The sequence below is a fragment of the Vulpes lagopus genome, chromosome 1, assembly GCF_018345385.1.
Source record: "Vulpes lagopus strain Blue_001 chromosome 1, ASM1834538v1, whole genome shotgun sequence".
Lineage (NCBI taxonomy): Eukaryota > Metazoa > Chordata > Mammalia > Carnivora > Canidae > Vulpes > Vulpes lagopus.
In genome coordinates this window covers 48,718,581-48,741,127 of record NC_054824.1, presented here as the reverse complement: position 1 = coordinate 48,741,127, position 22,547 = coordinate 48,718,581, and the positions used below count along the sequence as shown (strand labels likewise).

General features: G+C 36.0%; 1 protein-coding gene and 1 pseudogene across 1 annotated transcript in view; one reads left to right on the top strand and one right to left on the bottom strand.

Annotated features, from left to right (window-relative positions):
• Positions 1–22,547, top strand: part of LOC121486650 (E3 SUMO-protein ligase ZNF451) — a 90,185-nt gene that overhangs the window by 47,008 nt on the left and 20,630 nt on the right. Inside the window, exons 7-12 of the mRNA XM_041747711.1 lie at positions 335–461; positions 9,405–9,558; positions 10,032–10,179; positions 12,939–14,545; positions 17,730–17,893; positions 21,981–22,167. Of these exons, the coding sequence (XP_041603645.1) occupies positions 335–461; positions 9,405–9,558; positions 10,032–10,179; positions 12,939–14,545; positions 17,730–17,893; positions 21,981–22,167 (2,387 nt within the window). The remainder of the gene's footprint in view (positions 1–334; positions 462–9,404; positions 9,559–10,031; positions 10,180–12,938; positions 14,546–17,729; positions 17,894–21,980; positions 22,168–22,547) is intronic.
• Positions 1,312–2,661, bottom strand: LOC121489566 (annotated as a pseudogene).

The window sequence follows — 22,547 nt, the reverse complement described above, 5'->3', positions numbered from 1 at the left end:
TAAGGCAAAAAGGAAAAGATGATGACTCTATAATCTTCAAACTGGAATTTCATCAGTTTGGCAAGACATACTTAAATCCATTTTAATGGATCTTGGGTACTTTTACAAAATCTTGAGCTAACTATTGGTCACTGTTTGAAGGTATTGCATGGCATTTTGGAGCCATTTGATATTTCTTTAAGTTGAAGAACATAATTCAGTAAAAAAAGTAAAAATTTCTTAGTGTGTATGTGTGTTTGTGTGTAAACAAATAAACAAGTGCTTAACAAATGAAACAGTACAGTGTGGATCCTAAAATGCAGACTTCTCTAACGTTACCTCTCTTGCTGAGTAGGTTTGATCACTCTCCATGTGATCCAACAATTACACTACATGGACCATTCACCAATTCCTTTGCTTGTGTAGTGTGTTACAAAAATTTTGTTACTCAACACCAATATAGGGATCACCTTTTTGCTAAGGTAAGAGCATGTCCTAAGTTAAGAATAGGTATTTTTTCCTAGAGAACCATGGAATTCAGTATAGGTGTTTTCTTGCTGCTCTGAATTACCTATAATCACCAGTGATAACATAAGGATCAAAACTATGGTTATTTATGGAGAATAAAATGATTTGGAACATTAAATTTCTGTGGGCTGATAAACTTAATTACTGAAAGCCGGCAGTCCCAGAGATTATCATAGAAACCCTTTCTTTGATGGAGTTGCTCTGCCGAATTAACCTTGTTCAGATGCTTTTAATGAGAACTAGAACCTTGGTCTTAAGTCCACTGCATTTCACTGCCTTTTGACATGTTGGAACCATGTAGTAAATAATTCCTTTTTAATGCTAGTATTAAGAAATCTAAAAGGCTGTTTTATGTAACTCTCATTAAGCATTAAATCTCAAGGGATACAAGTTGATTCATGGCATATGCAAATCTGTGTAATATATAGTTCTGTATTACCATATTTGAAATTATATATCTTTAATGATTTATTCACATTACAGAATGTTAGTTGTGTAATATGTTCACTGGGAAAATTTTTTTTACGCTTTTGTTTTATTATTTTTTAAGACACATTTATTCAGCATCATGGTCAGGCTATTACATTTAGCAATCAACAGCATGGGTGCAAAAAAAAAAATCTACATTAAAACCCTTTGTTGGAATGCTTTACACTTTCCACAGAACAGAAACTAAAATAACCTGTTATACAATTAGTCACAAATACAGTCCTCGAGTTTTTTGCCCATACATACGAGTATTGTCTAAAACATGTCTTCTTTGTAGCAGCTAGGCCCTGCCACCACTGTGCTTCGCTGAGTTCACAAATCTGTTGTAACCTGTAGCTTCCCTGTCACTTCTCTGGCTCTCCTCTCCTGCTAAGCTTTATTTCCTGGCAGTAATTAAAACCTTCTGCCACTGCCATAGCTGCTGCTGCTGCTGGAACTGCCATAGCCACCTCGGTTTTGTGGTCTGGCAAAGTATTGTCCTCCACCACCATAGGGGCCAGAGCTTCTACCTCCAAAATTTCCTCCTTTCATGGATCCAAAATTTGGGAATTGATTGTTGTAATTGCCAAAATCGTTATAGCTTCCGCCACCTCCAAAGTTGCTTCCATCATTACCAAACCCATTATAGCCATCCCCACTGCCACCATATCCACTACCACCTCAACTGCCCCGGAAGCCACCTCAACCACTGAAGTTCCCTCCACGACCAAAGTTGTCATTCCCACCAAAACCACCTCCGCGACCACCACCAAAGTTTCCAGAACCACTTCGGCCTCTTGGGCTGGACGAAGCACTAGCCATCTCTTGCTTCGATAGGGATTTCCTTACTTCACAGTTGTGGCCATTCACAGTATGGTGTTTTTGAATGACAATCTTGTCTACAGAGTCATGGTTGTCATATGTCACAAAAGCAAAACCTCTCTTTTTGCCACTGTCTCGGTCAGTCATGATCTCAATCACTTCAATTTTCCCAAACTATTCAAAATAATCTCTTAGATGATGTTCTTCAGTGTCTTCTTCAATGCCACCAACAAAAATCTTTTTCACAGTTAAGTGGGCACCAGGTCTTTGAGAATTTTCTCGGGAGACAGTCCTCTTTGGTTTCACAACTCTTCCATCCACCTTGTGTGGCCTTGCGTTCATGGCTGCGTCCACCTCCACGGCGTACGTGACGAACCCAAAGCCTCTGGAGTGCTTGGTGTTGGGGTCTCTCATTACCACACAGTCCGTAAGCGTCCCCCATTGCTCAGAATGGCTCCTCAGACTCTCATCAGTTGTTTCAAAGCTCAAACCTTCGATGAAGAGCTTCAGCAGCTGCTCAGGCTCTTCAGGAGACTCTGACTTAGACATGACAGCGGTGAGAGGGGAGACTTTAACGATGCTAACTCAGCGGCGTCCGGGGCAGAAAACTAAGTTTTTATTTTAATCACTTGATGCTCATGATGACAAATGTCCTCTTCAATTCCCATCACCTATTTTACCCATCCCCCCATTCTCTTCCCTTCTAGTAACCATCAATTTGTTCTCTGTACGTAAGAGCCTGTTTCTTGGTTTCTCTTTTTCCCTTTGCTCATTTGTTTTGTTTCTTAAATTCCATATACGAGTGAAATTATATGGTATTTGTCTTTTCTCTGACTTTGCTTAGCATTACACACTCTAGCTCTAGCCACGTTGTTGCAAATGGCAAGATTTCATCCTTTTTGATGGCTGAATAATATTCCGTGTGTGTGTGTGTGTGTGTGTGTGTGTGTACTGTATCTTCATTATCCATTCACTAATTGATGGATACTTGCACTATTATAAATCATGCTGTTGTAAATATGGGGGTGTAGTATCCCTTTGAATTAGTGTTTTTGTATTTTTTGGATAAATACCCAGCAGTGCAGTTACTAGGTCATAGGGTAGTTCTATTTTTAGCTTTTTGAGGAACCTTCATGCTTTTTTCCACAGTGGCTGCACTTGCAGTTTGCATTTCCACCAAAAATGCACACGGGTTCATTTTTCTCCACATCCTTTCCAATGCTTGTTTCTTTTGTTGATTTTAGCCATTGTGACAAGAATAAGGTGGTATGTCATAGTAGTTTTGATTTGCATTTCCCTGATGACGAGTGAGGTTGAGCATAATTTCATGTATCTCTTGGCCATCTGGATATCTTCTTTGGAGAAATGTCTGTTCATGTTTTCTGCCTATTTTTTAATTGGACCATGTGTTTTGGCTTTTGAGTTGTTTAAATTATTTGTGTATTTTGGATACTAACCCTTTATCAGATATGTCATTTGCAAATGCTTTCTCCCATTTAGTAGGTTGCCTTTTTAAATTCTGTTCATTGTTCCCTTCACTGTGCAGAAACTTTCTATTTTGATGAAGTCCCACTAGTTTATTTCTGCTTTTATTTCTTTGCCTCAGGAGACACATCTAGAAAATGTTGCTATGGCCAGTGTCAGAGAGATTACTGTTTGTGCTGTCTTCAAGGGTTTTTATGGTTTCAGGTCTTACATTTAGGTCTTCAATCCATTTTAAATTTTATATATGGTGAAAGAAAGTGGTCGTTTCATTCTTTTGCATGTAACCAGTTTTCCCAATAGCATTGGTTGAAGAAACTGTCTGTCCCACTGGATTTTCATTTCTCCTTTTTCTTTCTTTTTTAAAAAGGTTTTATTTATTTTTTTCATGAGAGGAGAGAGAGAGAGAGAGATTGAGAGAGAGAGAGAGGCAGAGACACAGGCAGAGGGAGAAGCAGGCTCCATTCAGGGAGCCTGACGTGGGACTTGATCCTGGGTCTCCAGGATCAGGCCCTTGGCTGAAGGTGGTGCTAAACCACTGAGCCACCCAGGCTGCCCTCATTTCTCCTTTTTCAAAGACCATATAATTGTGGGTTTATTTCTGGTTTTTCTGCTGTGATCCATTGATCTATGTGTCAGGTTTTATGCTAGTACCGTGCTGTTTTGATTACTATACTTTTGTTATATAACTTGAAGTCTGGAATTGTGATACCTCTCGTTTAGCTTTTCTTTTTCAAGATTGCTTTGATCAGAGTTATTTGTGGTTCCATGTAAATTTTAGGATTTTTTTCTATTCTGTGAAAAATGGTATTGTTATTTTGATAGAGATTGCATTAAATTTGTAGATTGCTTTGGGTAGTATAGACATTTTAACAATATTTGTCCTTCCAGTCCATGATCATGAAATGTCTTTCCATATCTTTACACCATATTGAATTTATTTCATCAGTGTTCTATAGTTTTCAGAGTACAGGTTTTTTTAACTCTTGGTTAAGTTTCATTTCTAGATATTTTATTGTTTTTGATGTGACTGATTTAATATTTGCAAAACAGTGTGATATGTCATGTCACTAAGATAAAGTATAAAAGAACATCATTTCAGTAGATACAGAAAAAGCATTTGATAGTACAGCATCCATTCATGATAAAAATCCTCAATGATAGAGGTTCTAGAGTAGCATAACCTCAACATAATAAAGGTCATGTATGAGAAACCCACAGCTAACATTCTCATTGGTGAAAAACTGAGATCTTTTCCTCTAAGGTCAGGAACAAGACAAGAATGTCTATTCTTAGCACTTTTATTTTATATAAGATAAAGTGTCTGAATTATATAAGGAAACCAGTGTATTGTAAACGTGAATACTTAAATATTTGTTGAATCAGTGCATACATTTTAGATCAATGAACAACATTCTATATGAATATATTATATAGTTCATTTAATTTTGTTCGATGTATTGCTTCAATTTTTCTATTAAAAACAATACCACTTTAAATATCTTGGTAGCTAAAACCCTATAATAAATCACAGCTGTGATTACAACTATATGCAAAGTGCTGTGAGTCCTAGCAAACCATCAAACCTGGGAATGATCTTGGGGACTCCCAACACAAGTGGTAACCTTGATACTGCCAAGAGGTTACTGTTATAGGACAGTAATATGATGAAAATAATGCTTATACCTTTAGAACTAGAAGGACTCTTAATTTTAGAACCCAAATCCTTCCCTTCTTTAGAGACGCCAAAGAGATTAAGTGTATTAGAATGGTACCAGTGTTCAGGGTGGATTCATAGGTATAGAAAGGAGATGAGTTTAGGTGACCTTTGTAGTAATTTAACTTTGAGATGAATAAAGGTTTTGCCTAAGTAATGGCATTTAGAATAAAGACCTTAAAGTGAAAAAAGAAATGACAGGGCTTTCTATTGTTGTGACAAGGGTTTGAGGAGAGAAAAGAAAAAGGATGCAAGAGGACTGCATTATGTAATTTTTGTGGTGTTTTAAGAGGGTCACTAATATTGTACCTTTTTTAAAATTAGAGTCCTTTCAGGGCACGTTTTCCTATTCCAGGCTGTCTATGTTAACATATTTATCTTTTTTCTTTAATAAATCTGAATAGATATTTTAACTTAAAATTAATAACTCTCATTTATGTTTTTCCAAATTTCATTGACTTTCTTTTTTTCTGGGAATCACTCATGTCATGCTGTTTTACCTTGCCTCCAGGAAGTAAATTTATGATGTTCAGCCTCTCTGGTAGCATTATGGTAAAACAGAACAAATGCTTTGGTGTCACACAGACCTGGGTTCTACTGTCATTTTTATTAGCTGTATGTACTCAGAAGTTACTGAACATCTGTGATCCTTATGCTTTGTATCTAAAATGAATTGTTACACTTACATGCAAGATTGATGAGAGAAGGTATACTACTGTATAAAGCACCTAGGGCCTAACTTAGATAGCTCTCATTAAATGCTCTTTATTACTTATTCTTTGGAGAGTCCTTCACAAGAACTCTAAAGGAAACTGGTATGCATTAGACTGTAATTGCCTATCTTAAATCAGCCAGAAGAGGTCACTGAAGATTGTATACCTATGAATTCTATTTTGTGAGGATGGCATTCTTCAAAGAAAGAGGGTGAAATGACCACAACTTGTGTTTTTGCCTTGCTTCTCCCTTCTTTCCCTTTCATCTCCAATTTCTTCTGTCTGAGCCAGTGCTGCTTAAACTTTACACACCAATCACTTGGGAATCTTACTAAAATGTAAGTTCTTATAGTAAATATAAGACTGGGCCTTAGATTCAAGATTCCTAACAAGTTTGTAGTTGAAGGTCACACTTTGAAGGTTACAAGTGTGAATTACTAGTTGGTTTTGACAGTAAAACTATTCAATAAATATATCACTAGATAGCTTCCTGCTTTTCTCCTTTTCTGGTGGTGGTGGAGGTAGGGGAAGACATATTGTAAACTCTAATGGCCCTCGATGTCACTTTTGAGTCAATAGGTACAACCCCTCTTTCTCATTTTGTTCCTAGAGCCATTCTGTCATTAAGAGTGATTTTTCCTTCTTGTTAGCCCATTCTCCCTAGCCCTAGGCAATCTGTAAACTGCTTTCTGTCTATAGTTTTGCCTTTCCTGGACATTTCATATAAGTGGAATCTTATAATACATGGCCTCTTGTGATAAGATTCTCTAGTTTACCATAATGTTATCAAGGTTCATCCATGTTGCAGCATATATCAGTACTTCATTCTTTTTTTGTTCCATTGTATGGAAATATGCCATTTTTTGTTTATCAATTCATCAGTTGGTGGATACTTGGGTTATTTTACTTTTGGGCTATTGTGAATAATGCTGCTAAAAATAAATGTACAAGCCTTCATGTGGACATATGTCTTTATTTCTTGACAGTTAATTTTGGGGGTCGTATGGTAATTCTGTTTAGTTGTTTGAAGAACTACCAAACTGTTATACAACACACTGTACCATTTTCTTTTCTTTCTTTTTTTTTTAAAGATTTTATTTATTTATTCATGAGACACAGATTGAGAGAGAAGCAGAGACAGGCAGAGGGAGAAGCAGGCTCCATGCAGGGAGCCCGATGTGGGACTTGATCCCAGGACTCCAGGATCACGCCCTGGGCTGAAGGCAGGTGCTTAACCGCTGAGCCACCCAGGTGTCCCCTATTTTATTTTCTTACCAGCAGTATATGCAGGTTCCAATTTCTCTACATTCTTAACAACACTTATTGTGTGCCTTTTAAAACAACCATTCTAGAGGTTATGAAATAATATCTTTACTGTAGTTTAACTTTTTTATATATACAAATGTGTATAGTGTATTTTATTTTAATGTAATTAGATGTATAATGGTTAGAAAGAGAGTAATTTATGAAACATTCTATTTCCCACTCTTTCTACTAGTTTGTTCAAGGAAATATGTTATACTTTTACAATAGGTATATATATATATATATATATATATATATATTTACAATAGGTATATTTTAATAACATTTTATGTAGAATCACATTCTTGTTCTGTTGAGCAAACACTTTAACCAAGCTTTATATTGAATCCATTTCTGACTCACAGTTGAACTAAAAATTATTTTGTTAGCATTTTTCAAGTAGAGGACCTTTGTATAAGTTTGTGTTTAGGAAAATGCCTTTAGTGCTCTCATTTTGAACCTTCTCATTGGAAGCCATAGTATCTTCTTAGATGTTATCTTCTGCGTGTCACTCACAACATTAAAACAGGTTGAAGAGTAGTGGAAAGAATAGAATTTATAACCAAAGATGTAAAGCTGTGTTTGAATGGTAGTTTTATCTCTTCCCAGGGTGCTACTTGATTGGACAGAAACTAAATTTTAGTTTTTTCATTTGTAAATAATGAAAACAGTACTTCATGGGATTATTAGATTTTGTACCAAAATGTGATGTTTCCCACGTGCTCAGTATAAATGTAAATTTCTTATTCCTCCTTCTGTGACATCTCATAAGTATTGCATAAGCTATTTCTATATCCCTAATATTAATGATAGTAAATTTAAGAAGACGCAATACAACTTTCAAGGCTAAAAGATGTTAAATTACATTTATTTACCAGCACACTTACATATACACCGATATACATATAAATATATACTTTAAGATATTTCCAGTTTGGGGGCAGCTGGTTGGCTCAGTAGATAGAGCACATGACTCTTAATCTTGAGGTCATGAGTTTGAGCCCCACATTAGAGATAGAGTTTACTTTTTTTTTTTAAAAAAATGTTTTTTAGTTTTGAGATAGAGGAGCCTCTTAACCAAGTTTCAATACCTAGATGCTAGAAAAAACATACCTGTTTGACTACATCAAAATTTTCAAGTGACCACATATGAAATTAATAGATGTTTGAAAAATATTTGCAAAATGGAGCATGGCACAGTTAGTTTTGATAATGAAGAAAAGATACAGGTTAACCAGAGGAAGAGAAAACAGAAACAATTGAAATACAGGCAGGGGTGCCTGGGTGGCCCAGTTGGTTAAGCATCTGCCTTTGGCTCAAGTCATGATGCCAGGGTCCTGGGATCAAACCCCACATCTGGCTCCTTGCTCAGTGGTGAGCCTGCTTCTCCTTCTCCCCCTGCTTGTGCTCTCTCTCTCTCAAATAAATAAATTAAATCTTTAAAAATAAATTAATAAGAAACAGGCAAAAGGATATGAATATCCAATACACAGAATATGGAAAATCCACAGAATTGTATGAATTAGGTACTAAAACTCACTAGTAGGAAGTAAAAATTGAAGTAACAATGAGTTTTCACCATACCTGTCAGACTGCAAAGATAAAAACACGGTCTATAGTAGCTATTGTGCCAGGTTCACTCAGTGCCAGGAATATGTAAATTGGTAAAGCCTTTTTGAAAAATAATCATACAGTTTCCTTTAATATTCAGTACTAAATCTTTTAACCCAATAGGGCCACTGCGAATAATGAAAAACATGCACCTGTAAATAAGGATACGTATACAAGGATGGTTATATTTATTTATTAATGACAGAGAGAGAAAGAGAGAGAGAGAGAGAGGCAGAGACACAGGCAGAAAGAGAAGCAGCCTCCATGCAGGGAGCCTGATGTGGGACTCGGTCCCGGGTCTCCAGGATCACACCCTGGGCCGAAGGCGGCACCAAACCACTGGACCACCCAGGCTGCTCAAGATTTGTTTTTAAGAAAAAAAAATTTTAATTTACATATGGAACCTCATTTATGATTAAAATTCTGTGGTTCACACTTAGGGAAGAAAAGTTTTCATATTAAAAACTGGTATAGGGATCCCTGGGTGGCGCAGCGGATTGGCGCCTGCCTTTGGCCCAGGGCGCGATCCTGGAGACCCGGGATGGAATCCCACATCAGGCTCCCGGTGCATGGAGCCTGCTTCTCCCTCTGCCTGTGTCTCTGCCTCTCTCTCTCTCTCTGTGACTATCATAAATAAATAAAAATTAAAAAAAAAATTTTTTTTAAATAAAAACTGGTATAGAATATTCCAAATGGATAAGAAATTTTGGAAGTTGATTTTTAAAAAAACTGATTATTGATTTTAGTTGTGTATGATACAACTTTGCTTTGTATTTTAGGAAGCTGCAGGTGATGGACATAAAAACAACCTTCTTCCTCAGATTATTCAGTGTTTTGCATGTCCAAATTGCTTCCTCCTTTTTAGCAGCAAGGATGAGTGTTTGAAACATATGTCTGGAAAGAATCATTTCCATCAGAATTTTAAACTGGGTGGTATGTTAATACTCTTTTCTGTTAAAGCTTATTGAACGACTTTAATCTCTTTACCATATTTATTATACAATTCTTGACATAACTTATCCTGATATTAGACTGAAAACATGAAAGTGAAAGATTGTCTTCATTTTTATTTTTCAAAAAAGATTCTCAGTAGAGATCTGCACTTAACAATAAGGTTTACTTTGAGGAATGAAGAGAAACTTGGAAAGAAAACATTTATTTAGGATGATGTTTTTACGTATACATAATATCTGGGAAGTTGGGTGTTTCTCTGCATTTAAGACTCAAATTTTGAGCATGAGTTCTGCATCTTTTGTACTTAAGGCTAGAAAATGACTTCCCTAGATTTTTATCACATATATATCAATCTTTTACTTATTCCACCCAATGTTGAGAAAGTGAAGGGGAGGAAGGTTGGGTTGCTTTCTCCTCCAATCTTTGCAAATTAAGTTTATTTTGTTTTTCAGATGACCAGGGAATAGCACATCCAATATCATTTCCATCTTTTGCAAAGAAACTTCTGATTTCTCTGTGCAAAGATGTCCCATTTCAAGTTAAGTGTGTGGCCTGCCACCAGACACTACGTTCCCACATGGAGCTCACTGCCCATTTCAGGTTTGTACAAGTTTAGTCGGGCTGTAAAGGAATCCTGCCCAAGTAGCTCTTTACCAGAGGAAAGATTAAACAATACTTTTCTATTCCATGTTTCTCTGCTTTTAGAATGAGAATGTACATTAATCTGGAAATTAATCAAATTTAGCATAATGAGAGAAGTTAAAGATATGAAAAAAGTAGATTTGATATTGCTGTGAATATAAAATGAACTAACAGTTCTATGTGTTTTTTTCTCTGTGTGTTATGTGAGTAGTGTGTATATAGGAGAGAAGCAGGTTAAAATAGAACATTGGCTTTACATCAGCCAGAATGGAAAGTATCATATCATATGAAAGATTAAATTGCAGTGAAAGGCCAAATTTATCAAATAATCATGGCTTTATAATGGAAGTTATCAAGCAATGTACAACCCACAGTGTACCTTTCACCCAACTTCAGTAATTAGCAAAACATGACTATCGTGTTTCATTTATATTGTCACCCCTTGCAAGTTGTTATTTCAGAGTTAAATCATGTCATCCTATCTGTAAATACTTTAATACTTCAATATGTAACTATAAATAAATAGTAAAGACTCTTCTTTTTTTAATCCTATAATACTATTACCACACCTTAGAAATTGATACTAATCAATTTAATAATATCAACTACTTAGTTATCAAATTTCCCCGATTATCTGAAGAAATTTTTTATTACACATTTGGTATGTTGGAATCATGATCCAAACAAAGTCTGTACATATTTTCTCCTTACTACTGTGTCTTTTCAGTCTGTTTTCCTGTTATACTATTAAAATGTATTAAAAGTTTGTATCTACTAAATGACAATTGCAATTATTTTCACAAACCTTCAAGAAAAATAGGTTCTCAATAAACTTGAGGCAGTAGAATATAATTACTTTGTATATACTCAGTGTAACTACTAAGTTTAATAGTCCTGGTTCTAACTTACATTCTAACTTGTATTTCATGAGTTGAAATCCTGGTTCTGCCTGCTATTTTTATTCTTAATTTTTTATTATGTAAAATTTCAACTGTATGAAGTCAACAGAATAGTATAATGAACTTCCATTTTACCCATTACCCCAGCTTTAATACTAATCAACGCTGCTTATATACTCCTTATTTCCCCTTAATTATTTTTAAAAGTTCTGCTTTTGAGATACAAATTAAATTCATTACAGTGTATACATTGTAACTTTTATGATTTTGACATAATGGGTACATCTGTTAACCTATACTTTATCATAATTTATTACCCTTCTGCGGAAAGTTCCATGTGTCCCTTCCCAGTCATTTCCCACCTTCTCACCCCTGCAGTCTCCATTGTGGTATTTTCCTGTACATTGTGGTATTTTCAGTACATTGTTCCTTTTTATTGGTAAGTAGAATTTTATTATATGAACTTAGCACAATTTGTTTATTCATTCTCATGTTGATGGACATTTGGATTATTTAGGATTTTTAGCTATTATGAATAAAGCTGTATATATTTTATACAAGTCTTCTTACGGACATATGTTTTCATCTTGGATTAAATATCTAGGAGTGGACTTGCAATCAAAGAGTAGATGTATATTTAATTTTGTAAGGAACTACTAAATATTTTCCCAAAGTGTTTGTACCAACAAGGTATGAGAGTTCTAGTTACTCTGCATCCTTGCCAAGGTTTCGTATTGTCTTCTTCATTGTAGCTGTTCTTTTGAGTGTCTCTTTGTGGTTTTAATCTGCATTTCCCTGATGAACAATGATGTTGGGCACTTTTTCATGTGTTTATGTCTTTTGATGAGCAGAAGCTTTTAATCTCAAGTATAACTTAGTGGTTTTCTTTTTATTGTTCTTTTCTCTATCCTGAGAATCCTTTGCTTATTCTTGCTTCAGGAATATATTTTGTTTACTTCATTTTTTATGAAATACAGTTTTTTTAGCTCTCTTTTTTTTTTAGCTTTTATATTTATTTCTGTAATCTATCACAAACAAATATTTGCTGATCTTTAAAACAACCAGAATTTTTTACTGATGATTCTCTGTTGTTTGTCCATTTTTTACTTTGTTCATTTCTGCTCTCTTTAAACTTTGGACTTCATTTGCTTATCCATTTCTAGATTCTTAAGGTAGCAGCTTATACTGACTTTAGACCTTTTTCTATATAAACATTTAAAGTTATAAATTTTCCTCTAAGCATTGCTTTACCCTCTGATTTTGATAAGCTGTTTTCATTTTCATTCATTTAAAAATATTTTTTTTAAGATTTTATTTATTTATTCATGAGAGACAGAGAGGCAGAGATGTAGGCAGAGGGATAAGCAGGCTCCATTGCATTGGGCAGAGCCCAATGTAAGACTCCATTCTGGGACCCCAGGATCATGCCTTGAGCCGAAGGCAGACCCTTAACCACTGAGCCACCCAGCGTCCCCATTTAAAAATATTACCTTTTCCCCTTTACTTTTTTCTGTGACCCTTAGATTTATTGAAAATTTGTTGTTTAACTTATAAAGAGTTAAGGATTCATTTTCCAAATATTTATATGAATTTTTTAATCTTTTGATTCTAGTTTTACTATTCTAATATATGGAGTAGAAACAGGCAATATAGGTAATACTCAGGTATTGTGAGTTGAAATTATTCTGTTATCTGCATTTTTATTGAAAAATATCTTTTAGTGCTTTCTGTATGCATTGTTTATAATTCCTGTTGAAAAGCAGAGGTACTGTATTTAGAAAGTACTTACGAAAGAGTTTATTTTTTTATCCAATTTAGAGTTCGTTGTCGAAATGCTGGTCCTGTAGCTGTAGCTGAGAAGAGCATTGCCCAAGTTGCAGAAAAATTCATAGTAAGAGGTTATTGTCCAAATTGCAACCAAATCTTTATGGATGAAAACAGTACCCGAAATCACAAGCAGAATTCAGGGCACAAAATCCGAGTCATTACCTCAATGGAAGAATCAGTCTTACTTTATTGCCACATCAGTGAAGGTAACAAACCTTCTTCTGACTTGCATCTATTGCTAGATGAGTCAAAATTTTCATCACTTAAAAGAACTCTGTCTGTTCAAGAATCAAGCTCACCAGATTGTACCACTGTTCCAAAAAAGATGAACTTAGAAGGTAGAAGCCATGAAAGTATGGTTTGTATTCAGAAAGAAAAGTCACTTGTAAAAACTTGGTTTTGTGAATGCCATCAACGATTCCCAAGTGAAGATGCAGTAGAAAAGCATGTATTCTTAGCAAACACAATGTGTTATAAGTGTGTGGTCTGTGGAAAGGTGAGTGAAGATTCAGGAGTTATCCGTTTACATATGAGCCGGATTCATGGAGGGGCACATTTAAATAACTTTCTTTTCTGGTGTCGGACATGCAAAAAGGAGTTGACAAGAAAAGAGACTATCATGGCACATGTGACTGAATTTCATAATGGACACAGATATTTTTATGAGATGAATGAGGTAGAAGGTGAAACTATGCCATCCTCTTCTACAACATTGGTGAATAATGTGACTGCTAAGAATCCTTCTTCAACTATTACTATTATTGATCATTCTCCAGCAAACAGTCCTCCAAGGGGTAAATGGCAATGCCGAATTTGTGAAGATATGTTTGATTCCCAAGAATGTGTAAAACAGCATTGCATGTCTTTAGCAAGTCATCAATTTCATAGATATAGCTGTGCCCACTGCAAAAAGACTTTTCACAAGGTAGAAACACTATACCGCCATTGCCAAGATGAGCATAACAATGAAATAAAGATTAAGTACTTCTGTGGGCTTTGTGATCTTATCTTTAATGTGGAAGAAGCATTTTTAAGTCATTATAAGGATCACCACAGCATAGATTATGTGTTTGTGTCTGAAAAAACTGAAACTTCAATTAAAACTGAAAATGATTTTCCGGTGATAGAGACCAGTAACCTGTTAACCTGTGGTTGCCGTGAGAGTTACATCTGTAAAGTCAACAGAAAGGAAGATTATAGTAGATGTCTCCAAATCATGCTGGATAAAGGTAAACTGTGGTTTCGATGCACCTTGTGTTCAGCAACAGCACAGAGCATGAGTGACATCAATACTCATATCCATCAAGTGCACAGAGGAGAAATCAGTGAGGAGGAAGAGGAGCAGCAGTATGTAATCAAGTGTGGCACCTGTACTAAAGCATTTCATGATCCTGAGAGTGCTCAGCAGCACTTCCATAGGAAACATTGCTTTTTACAGAAACCCAGTGTGGCTCATTTTGGATCTGAGAAAACAAGCCTGTACAAATTTGCTGCCAGTGCCTCACGTACAGAGAGAAAACTGAAACAGACAGTAAGCCATCCAAAAAATTTGGACATGGAGAAAGGAGCTGAAAATGACCTAAGCTGTCAGAATATAGGTACGGCTTTACAACTCTAATGTCTGTGCAAATTTCACATGCTAATAGAGAAATATACACCTATTGTAGCCATCAGATTTGAGAAAGCTAATAATTTGATTTTGAAGAAACGTAGGATGATTAATTACCGTAGTGTAACTTTTTAGGGATGTATATTCCTAAACACTAATAAATATTAATATCTAAATATTCAACTATTCTAAACTTTAGGGAACAAAGAATATATATATTAGCTTTAAACAATATGTTTAACATTTTCTTTTACAGAAAGCATGGGGATTTTGAGAGATGATGGAAATTGATAGTCTTTCTGAAAGTCAGATTTGTTGTTTTTTTTTTTTTTTAAGATTTATTTATTCATTTATGACAGAGAGAGAGGCAGAGACACAGTAGGAAGGAGAAGCAGGCTCCATATGGAGCTGGGAGCCCAATGCGGGACTCGATCCCGGGACCCCAGGACCGCGCCCTGGGCCAAAGGCAGGCGCCAAACCGCTGAGCCACCCAGGGATCCCCTGAAAGTCATGTTTGAAAGTTATCCTGAACATTTAGATTCTTACCATTCAGATTAGGTGCATTAAAAAAATTAGCCAAGTGAATTCTTTTGTTGCTATTTTGACTTTTCTCTTCTTGTTGTTGGCTAATTATTTTTTTATTAAAAATATTTTTTTTATTCCAGTGTAACTAACATAGTAGTTTCAGGTGTACAATATAGTGATTCAGCAATTGTATATAGTACTCCATGCTCATTATGTTCAAATGTACTCTTAAGCCCTTTAACCTGTTTCATCCATCCTCCCCCCCACCTCCTCTGATAATCATCAGTCTCTGTATTTAAGAATCTGTTCCCCCCCACCCCCAAAAAAAGAATCTGTTTTTTTTGTCTTTTTTCTTTGTTTTGTTTCTTAAATTCCACATGAATGAAGTCCTATGGTATTTGTTTTTCTAGCATTATACCTTCTAGATCCATCCATGTTGTTGAAAATGAGAAGATTTCATTCCTTTTTTATGGCTGAGTAATATTCAGTTTATAGATTATACATATACACACACCACATCTTCTTTATCCATTCATCTGTCAGTGGACCCTTGGCTATTGTAAATAATGCTGCAATTAACAAAGGGGTGCATATATCTTCTTAAATTAATATTTTTGTATTCTTTGGGTAACTACTCCCTAATAGAATTACTAGGTTATATGGCAATTGTATTTTTGATTTCAAGGAACCTCCTCTATATTGTTTTCCACAGTGGCTGTACCAGTTTTGCATTCCCACCAACAGTGTACAAGGGTTCTTTTTTCCCCCACATCCTCATATTTTGGTCTTATTCTATAAGTATGAGAAATCTTAAAGATCAGAATTCATATATTTTTGTTATGATTTTCTTGGAAGCAAAACTTTTACTTAATGTTAAAATAGCAATTAGAATTAGAGTTACAAGTGGTAGCAAGAAACCAGGGAGAAAATTGAGGTATAGATAGATCTCTTTGTACTTATTCTAGACTTCTTTCTTGCACCATGGGATAAGATTAACTGTGGAAGAGTGCAGTGTTTTTATTTTATTTAGAAGTATAATTTTAAGTGTAAATTCTTTTAAATATCTATCAGCTCTTGATAAATTATACAATGTATAGTGAGGACAATGAGGATATATGAAAATTTTGAATAGAATTATTTTTAAAGATTTATTTATTTGAGATAGAAAATGTGCGTGCACATGAGTGGGAGGGGCAGAGGGAGAGGGAGAAAGACAATCTCAAGCAGACTCAGTGCTGAGCACAGAGCCCAGCTCAGGGCTTGATCTCACGACCCTGAGATCACAACCTAAGCTGAAACCAAGAGTCAGACACTTAACCAACTATCACCTAGAGTAGAGTAAAACCTAGTCATTTTGAAAATTAAGATATTAAGTTTTGTATTTCTACCACTAGAAACTTCAAGGCCTTATCAAGATAGAAAAGTATGAAAGAATTGAAAGGGGTAAAAAACAGAAAGCATGGGGATTTGAGTTGTAGAATGGTGGAAGAGGAAAGAACCTAAGAGAACCAAGAAAGATGTGTTTATGGTGGGAGGTGCTGGTGTGCTACCATTACCTCTTATGCACCACTTTATGGTAGCAGGGTTGTAGGTTATTTCATTTCTCCTCTCTAGGATTTTTAATCACATAGCTAGCAGGTTACTAATAAGTCTAGATTGGGAAAAGGACAAAACTGGTAGAGGGAAAAGTTCTTAACAGGCAACCTTGAAATTTTATTTTGATGGACAGTGCAAGGTTTTGGTTATTTGCCTCAAAACTTGGCCTTCTAGTTCTTCCAGTATATTATTCTTTTAAAAATTTCTTACATAAATTATTTTTAAAGAAAGTCTTAGCTATAAGGATTTGGTAGTGGTGGGAGCAGTTTTGGAGGTAGTAGCAGCTATCATGATTTTGGCAATTACAACAATCAGTCTTGAAATTTTGGACCCATGAAAGACGAAAATTTTGGAGGCAGAAGCTCTGGCTGGCCTCTGTGGTGGTGGAGGCCAATATTATGCCAAACCACAAAACTAAGGTGGCTATGGCAGTTCCACAGCAGCAATAGCTATGACAGTGGCAGAAGGTTTATTTACTGCCATGAAATAAAGCTTATTAGCAGGAGAAGAGCCAGAGAATTGACAGGGAAGCTACAGGTTACAACAGATTTGTGAACTCAGCCAAGCACAGTGGTGGCAGGGCTTTGCTGGTATGAAGAGACATGTTCTAGACAATACTCATGTGTATGGGCACAAAACTTGAGGACTGTATTTGTGACTAATTATATAACAGGTTATTTTAGTTTCTGCTCTATGGAAAGTGTAAAGCATTCCAACAAAGGATTTTAGTGTAAATTTTTTTTTTTAACACCCATGCTGTTGATTGCTAAATGTAATCATGACACTGAATAAATATGTCTTTTTTCTAAAAAATCAGAAAAAAGGGGGCAGGCTTAGGGTCAATAGCATTTTTATATAGAATAAAATTTTTTGAAAAATGTTCAGAATATTTTTTATCTGGTGTACATATACTGTATTGTACAAGTTTGGGCTTCATGAAAAGGTTTAGAAATTAATATTTTGTATATTCTCTAGTATCTTTTAAACTTGACCAATTAAAATGTTTTTAGCTAATTCTTACCAAATTCAGGTTAATATTTCTCTCTTCTCAGATGAAGAAGTTGTTGAACTTCCAGACTTGGATTATCTGCGAACCATGACTCATATAGTCTTTGTAGACTTTGATAACTGGTCAAACTTTTTTGGTCATCTACCAGGACATCTTAACCAAGGAACATTTATTTGGGGTTTTCAAGGTATGGTTGATAAGGAAAACATTTGAGATGATACCCTCTCTTCTTTTTTCAATTAGAATATGTTTCATGTTAAAAGGACTGCTCTTGAACCTTCCTGATTAGACCATACAAACTTAATTAGAATATTGTCATTTTGCATTACAGCTACTCTGCTAGAATATGTTTCTCTTTACATTTCTCTGTAATAAATATTAACTCTATTTGGTAACCTAAAATTTGTGGATCACTAGATACATATTTAGAAAGCTTTTATTCAGTATCTACAATGTGCTAGGTACTGTGCTTGGCATTAACCTGTGCTTACTGATTATTATGTTTATCTCCTTTTTAATTTTTTTATTTTTTTAAGATTTTATTTATTTATTTATTCATGAGAGACACAGAAAGAGAGAGGCAGAGACCTAGGCAGAGGGAGAAGCAGGCTCCATGCAAGGAGCCCGATGTGGGACTCGATCCCGGATCCCGAGATCACACCCTGAGCCAAAGGGAAACACTCAACCACTGAGCCACTCAGGTGTCCCGATCTCTTTTTTTAAATATAAGGAAGTATGCTGAGAAGTTTATTTTTTTCGGAGTATAAAACTAATAAATAGTACTGTTCTTTTGAACTCCATTAGTTGGGCCTCATGGCTACAGAACTAGTATGATTTTCAGCATTCCATAACTGCCCCTACAGTTCATCCTTATTGTTCATAAATGTGCAGCTTCATTTAAGTATCTCTCTACAAACCACTGACCAAATGGAGAGAGACTTCTTTGGTTTATAGAAGTTTACTATAGTGAACATCCAGTAAATTTCATGTTCGATAGGAAACAACATATAAAGAGAAGGATTGGATTTAAGATACAAATGTACTGACCTGGTTAAGTTATCCAGTACAGTCTTTTAGTAAATTTAGCTTTGCTGATTGCCCATAATTTCTATCCACTGAGTAGCCTTGATGTACTTTTTTTAAAGATTTCATTTATTTATTCATAAGAGACACACAGAGAGAGGCAGAGACATAGGCAGGGAGAATCAGGCTCCATGCAGGGAGCCCAATGCCAAAGGGAAACACTCAACCACTGAGCCACTCAGGTGTCCGATCTCTTTTTTTAAATATAAGGAAGTATGCTGAGAAGTTTATTTTTTTCGGAGTATAAAACTAATAAATAGTACTGTTCTTTTGAACTCCATTAGTTGGGCCTCATGGCTACAGAACTAGTATGATTTTCAGCATTCCATAACTGCCCCTACAGTTCATCCTTATTGTTCATAAATGTGCAGCTTCATTTAAGTATCTCTCTACAAACCACTGACCAAATGGAGAGAGACTTCTTTGGTTTTATAGAAGTTTACTATAGTGAACATCCAGTAAATTTCATGTTCGATAGGAAACAACATATAAAGAGAAGGATTGGATTTAAGATACAAATGTACTGACCTGGTTAAGTTATCCAGTACAGTCTTTTAGTAAATTTAGCTTTGCTGATTGCCCATAATTTCTATCCACTGAGTAGCCTTGATGTACTTTTTTAAAGATTTCATTTATTTATTCATGAGAGACACAGAAAGAGAGAGGCAGAGACCTAGGCAGAGGGAGAAGCAGGCTCCATGCAAGGAGCCCGATGTGGGACTCGATCCCGGATCCCGAGATCACACCCTGAGCCAAAGGGAAACACTCAACCACTGAGCCACTCAGGTGTCCGATCTCTTTTTTTAAATATAAGGAAGTATGCTGAGAAGTTTATTTTTTTCGGAGTATAAAACTAATAAATAGTACTGTTCTTTTGAACTCCATTAGTTGGGCCTCATGGCTACAGAACTAGTATGATTTTCAGCATTCCATAACTGCCCCTACAGTTCATCCTTATTGTTCATAAATGTGCAGCTTCATTTAAGTATCTCTCTACAAACCACTGACCAAATGGAGAGAGACTTCTTTGGTTTTATAGAAGTTTACTATAGTGAACATCCAGTAAATTTCATGTTCGATAGGAAACAACATATAAAGAGAAGGATTGGATTTAAGATACAAATGTACTGACCTGGTTAAGTTATCCAGTACAGTCTTTTAGTAAATTTAGCTTTGCTGATTGCCCATAATTTCTATCCACTGAGTAGCCTTGATGTACTTTTTTTAAAGATTTCATTTATTTATTCATAAGAGACACACAGAGAGAGGCAGAGACATAGGCAGAGGGAGAATCAGGCTCCATGCAAGGAGCCCGATGTGGGACTCGATCCCGGATCCCGAGATCACACCCTGAGCCAAAGGGAAACACTCAACCACTGAGCCACTCAGGTGTCCGATCTCTTTTTTTAAATATAAGGAAGTATGCTGAGAAGTTTATTTTTTTCGGAGTATAAAACTAATAAATAGTACTGTTCTTTTGAACTCCATTAGTTGGGCCTCATGGCTACAGAACTAGTATGATTTTCAGCATTCCATAACTGCCCCTACAGTTCATCCTTATTGTTCATAAATGTGCAGCTTCATTTAAGTATCTCTCTACAAACCACTGACCAAATGGAGAGAGACTTCTTTGGTTTTATAGAAGTTTACTATAGTGAACATCCAGTAAATTTCATGTTCGATAGGAAACAACATATAAAGAGAAGGATTGGATTTAAGATACAAATGTACTGACCTGGTTAAGTTATCCAGTACAGTCTTTTAGTAAATTTAGCTTTGCTGATTGCCCATAATTTCTATCCACTGAGTAGCCTTGATGTACTTTTTTAAAGATTTCATTTATTTATTCATAAGAGACACACAGAGAGAGGCAGAGACCTAGGCAGAGGGAGAAGCAGGCTCCATGCAAGGAGCCCGATGTGGGACTCGATCCCGGATCCCGAGATCACACCCTGAGCCAAAGGGAAACACTCAACCACTGAGCCACTCAGGTGTCCGATCTCTTTTTTTAAATATAAGGAAGTATGCTGAGAAGTTTATTTTTTTCGGAGTATAAAACTAATAAATAGTACTGTTCTTTTGAACTCCATTAGTTGGGCCTCATGGCTACAGAACTAGTATGATTTTCAGCATTCCATAACTGCCCCTACATGGTCTCACAACCATGATGTCATGACCTGAGCCGAAATTAAGAGTCAGACTCTGAACCAACTGAACCACTTAGGGACCCTTGAGTCTTTTTGTTTATTTAAGTAATCTCTTCACCCAACCTGGGGCTCCAACTCATGACTCCAAGACCAAGAGTCTCATGATCTGTGGTCTAAGCCAGCCAGGCACCCTGTCTGCAAACTTGTTGGCTGCTGCTTACAGTTCAAACCACAAGATGGGGCACCTGGGTGGCTCAGCAGTTGAGCATCTGCCTTTGGTTCAGGTTGTGATCCCGGGGTCCCTGGATCAAGTCCTGCATCAGGCCCCCTGCGGGGAGCCTGCTTCTCATTCTGCCTGTGTCTCTGCCTCTCTGTGTCTCTCATGAAAAAATAAATAAAATCTTCGGAGTATAAAACTAATAAATAGTACTGTTCTTTTGAACTCCATTAGTTGGGCCTCATGGCTACAGAACTAGTATGATTTTCAGCATTCCATAACTGCCCCTACAGTTCATCCTTATTGTTCATAAATGTGCAGCTTCATTTAAGTATCTCTCTACAAACCACTGACCAAATGGAGAGAGACTTCTTTGGTTTTATAGAAGTTTACTATAGTGAACATCCAGTAAATTTCATGTTCGATAGGAAACAACATATAAAGAGAAGGATTGGATTTAAGATACAAATGTACTGACCTGGTTAAGTTATCCAGTACAGTCTTTTAGTAAATTTAGCTTTGCTGATTGCCCATAATTTCTATCCACTGAGTAGCCTTGATGTACTTTTTTTAAAGATTTCATTTATTTATTCATGAGAGACACAGAAAGAGAGAGGCAGAGACCTAGGCAGAGGGAGAAGCAGGCTCCATGCAAGGAGCCCGATGTGGGACTCGATCCCGGATCCCGAGTTTGAACCCCATATTGGGTGTAGAGATTAATTTTAAAAATAATAAAATCTTAAATGAGTGTATCTTTCTAGGTATGTGTTCATTCTGAAATAGATGTAACTTAATTTAAACCTCAAGTGCTGATTTTTATCAACATATGCATTTTGTTCCAACTTAGGCTGGCCGTCTAGATGAACAACTACCCAAGCAAATTCCTTTCACCATCCTCTCAGGAGATCAAGGTTTTCTGGAGCTAGAGAATCAATTTAAGAAGACTCAGAGGCCAGCACATATACTAAACCCTCACCATTTAGAGGGAGATATGATGTGTGCCTTGTTAAATAGCATATCTGATACCACCAAAGGTACGCAGCTGCAGTCACAGTGCAAACCACCCAAGAGGAGGAGACTTCACTGCTGAGAGAAACCAATAAACTGCTGTCCACTAGTGGAACTACTGGCTGCTTTCTAAAGCATCATGCTCTCATATCTATTTTTTCCTTTATTCTTTAGTGTTTTAGAAAAAGGATGATTTCATAATTTTCTGGAGCCTTTTCTGATCTAATAGATAAAATCTGTATTCATGTATATCAAATACATATTTGTGATTTGAAATATGTCAGTACAGTTTTGCAAAGCTCAGTCCAAATTTTCAGTTTTAAAATTTGCAAATTTAACTTCACTTTTTCAGAAAACTAATTGCTTATAGGTTAAACTAGAAAGCAATAAATAATAATATGCCAAA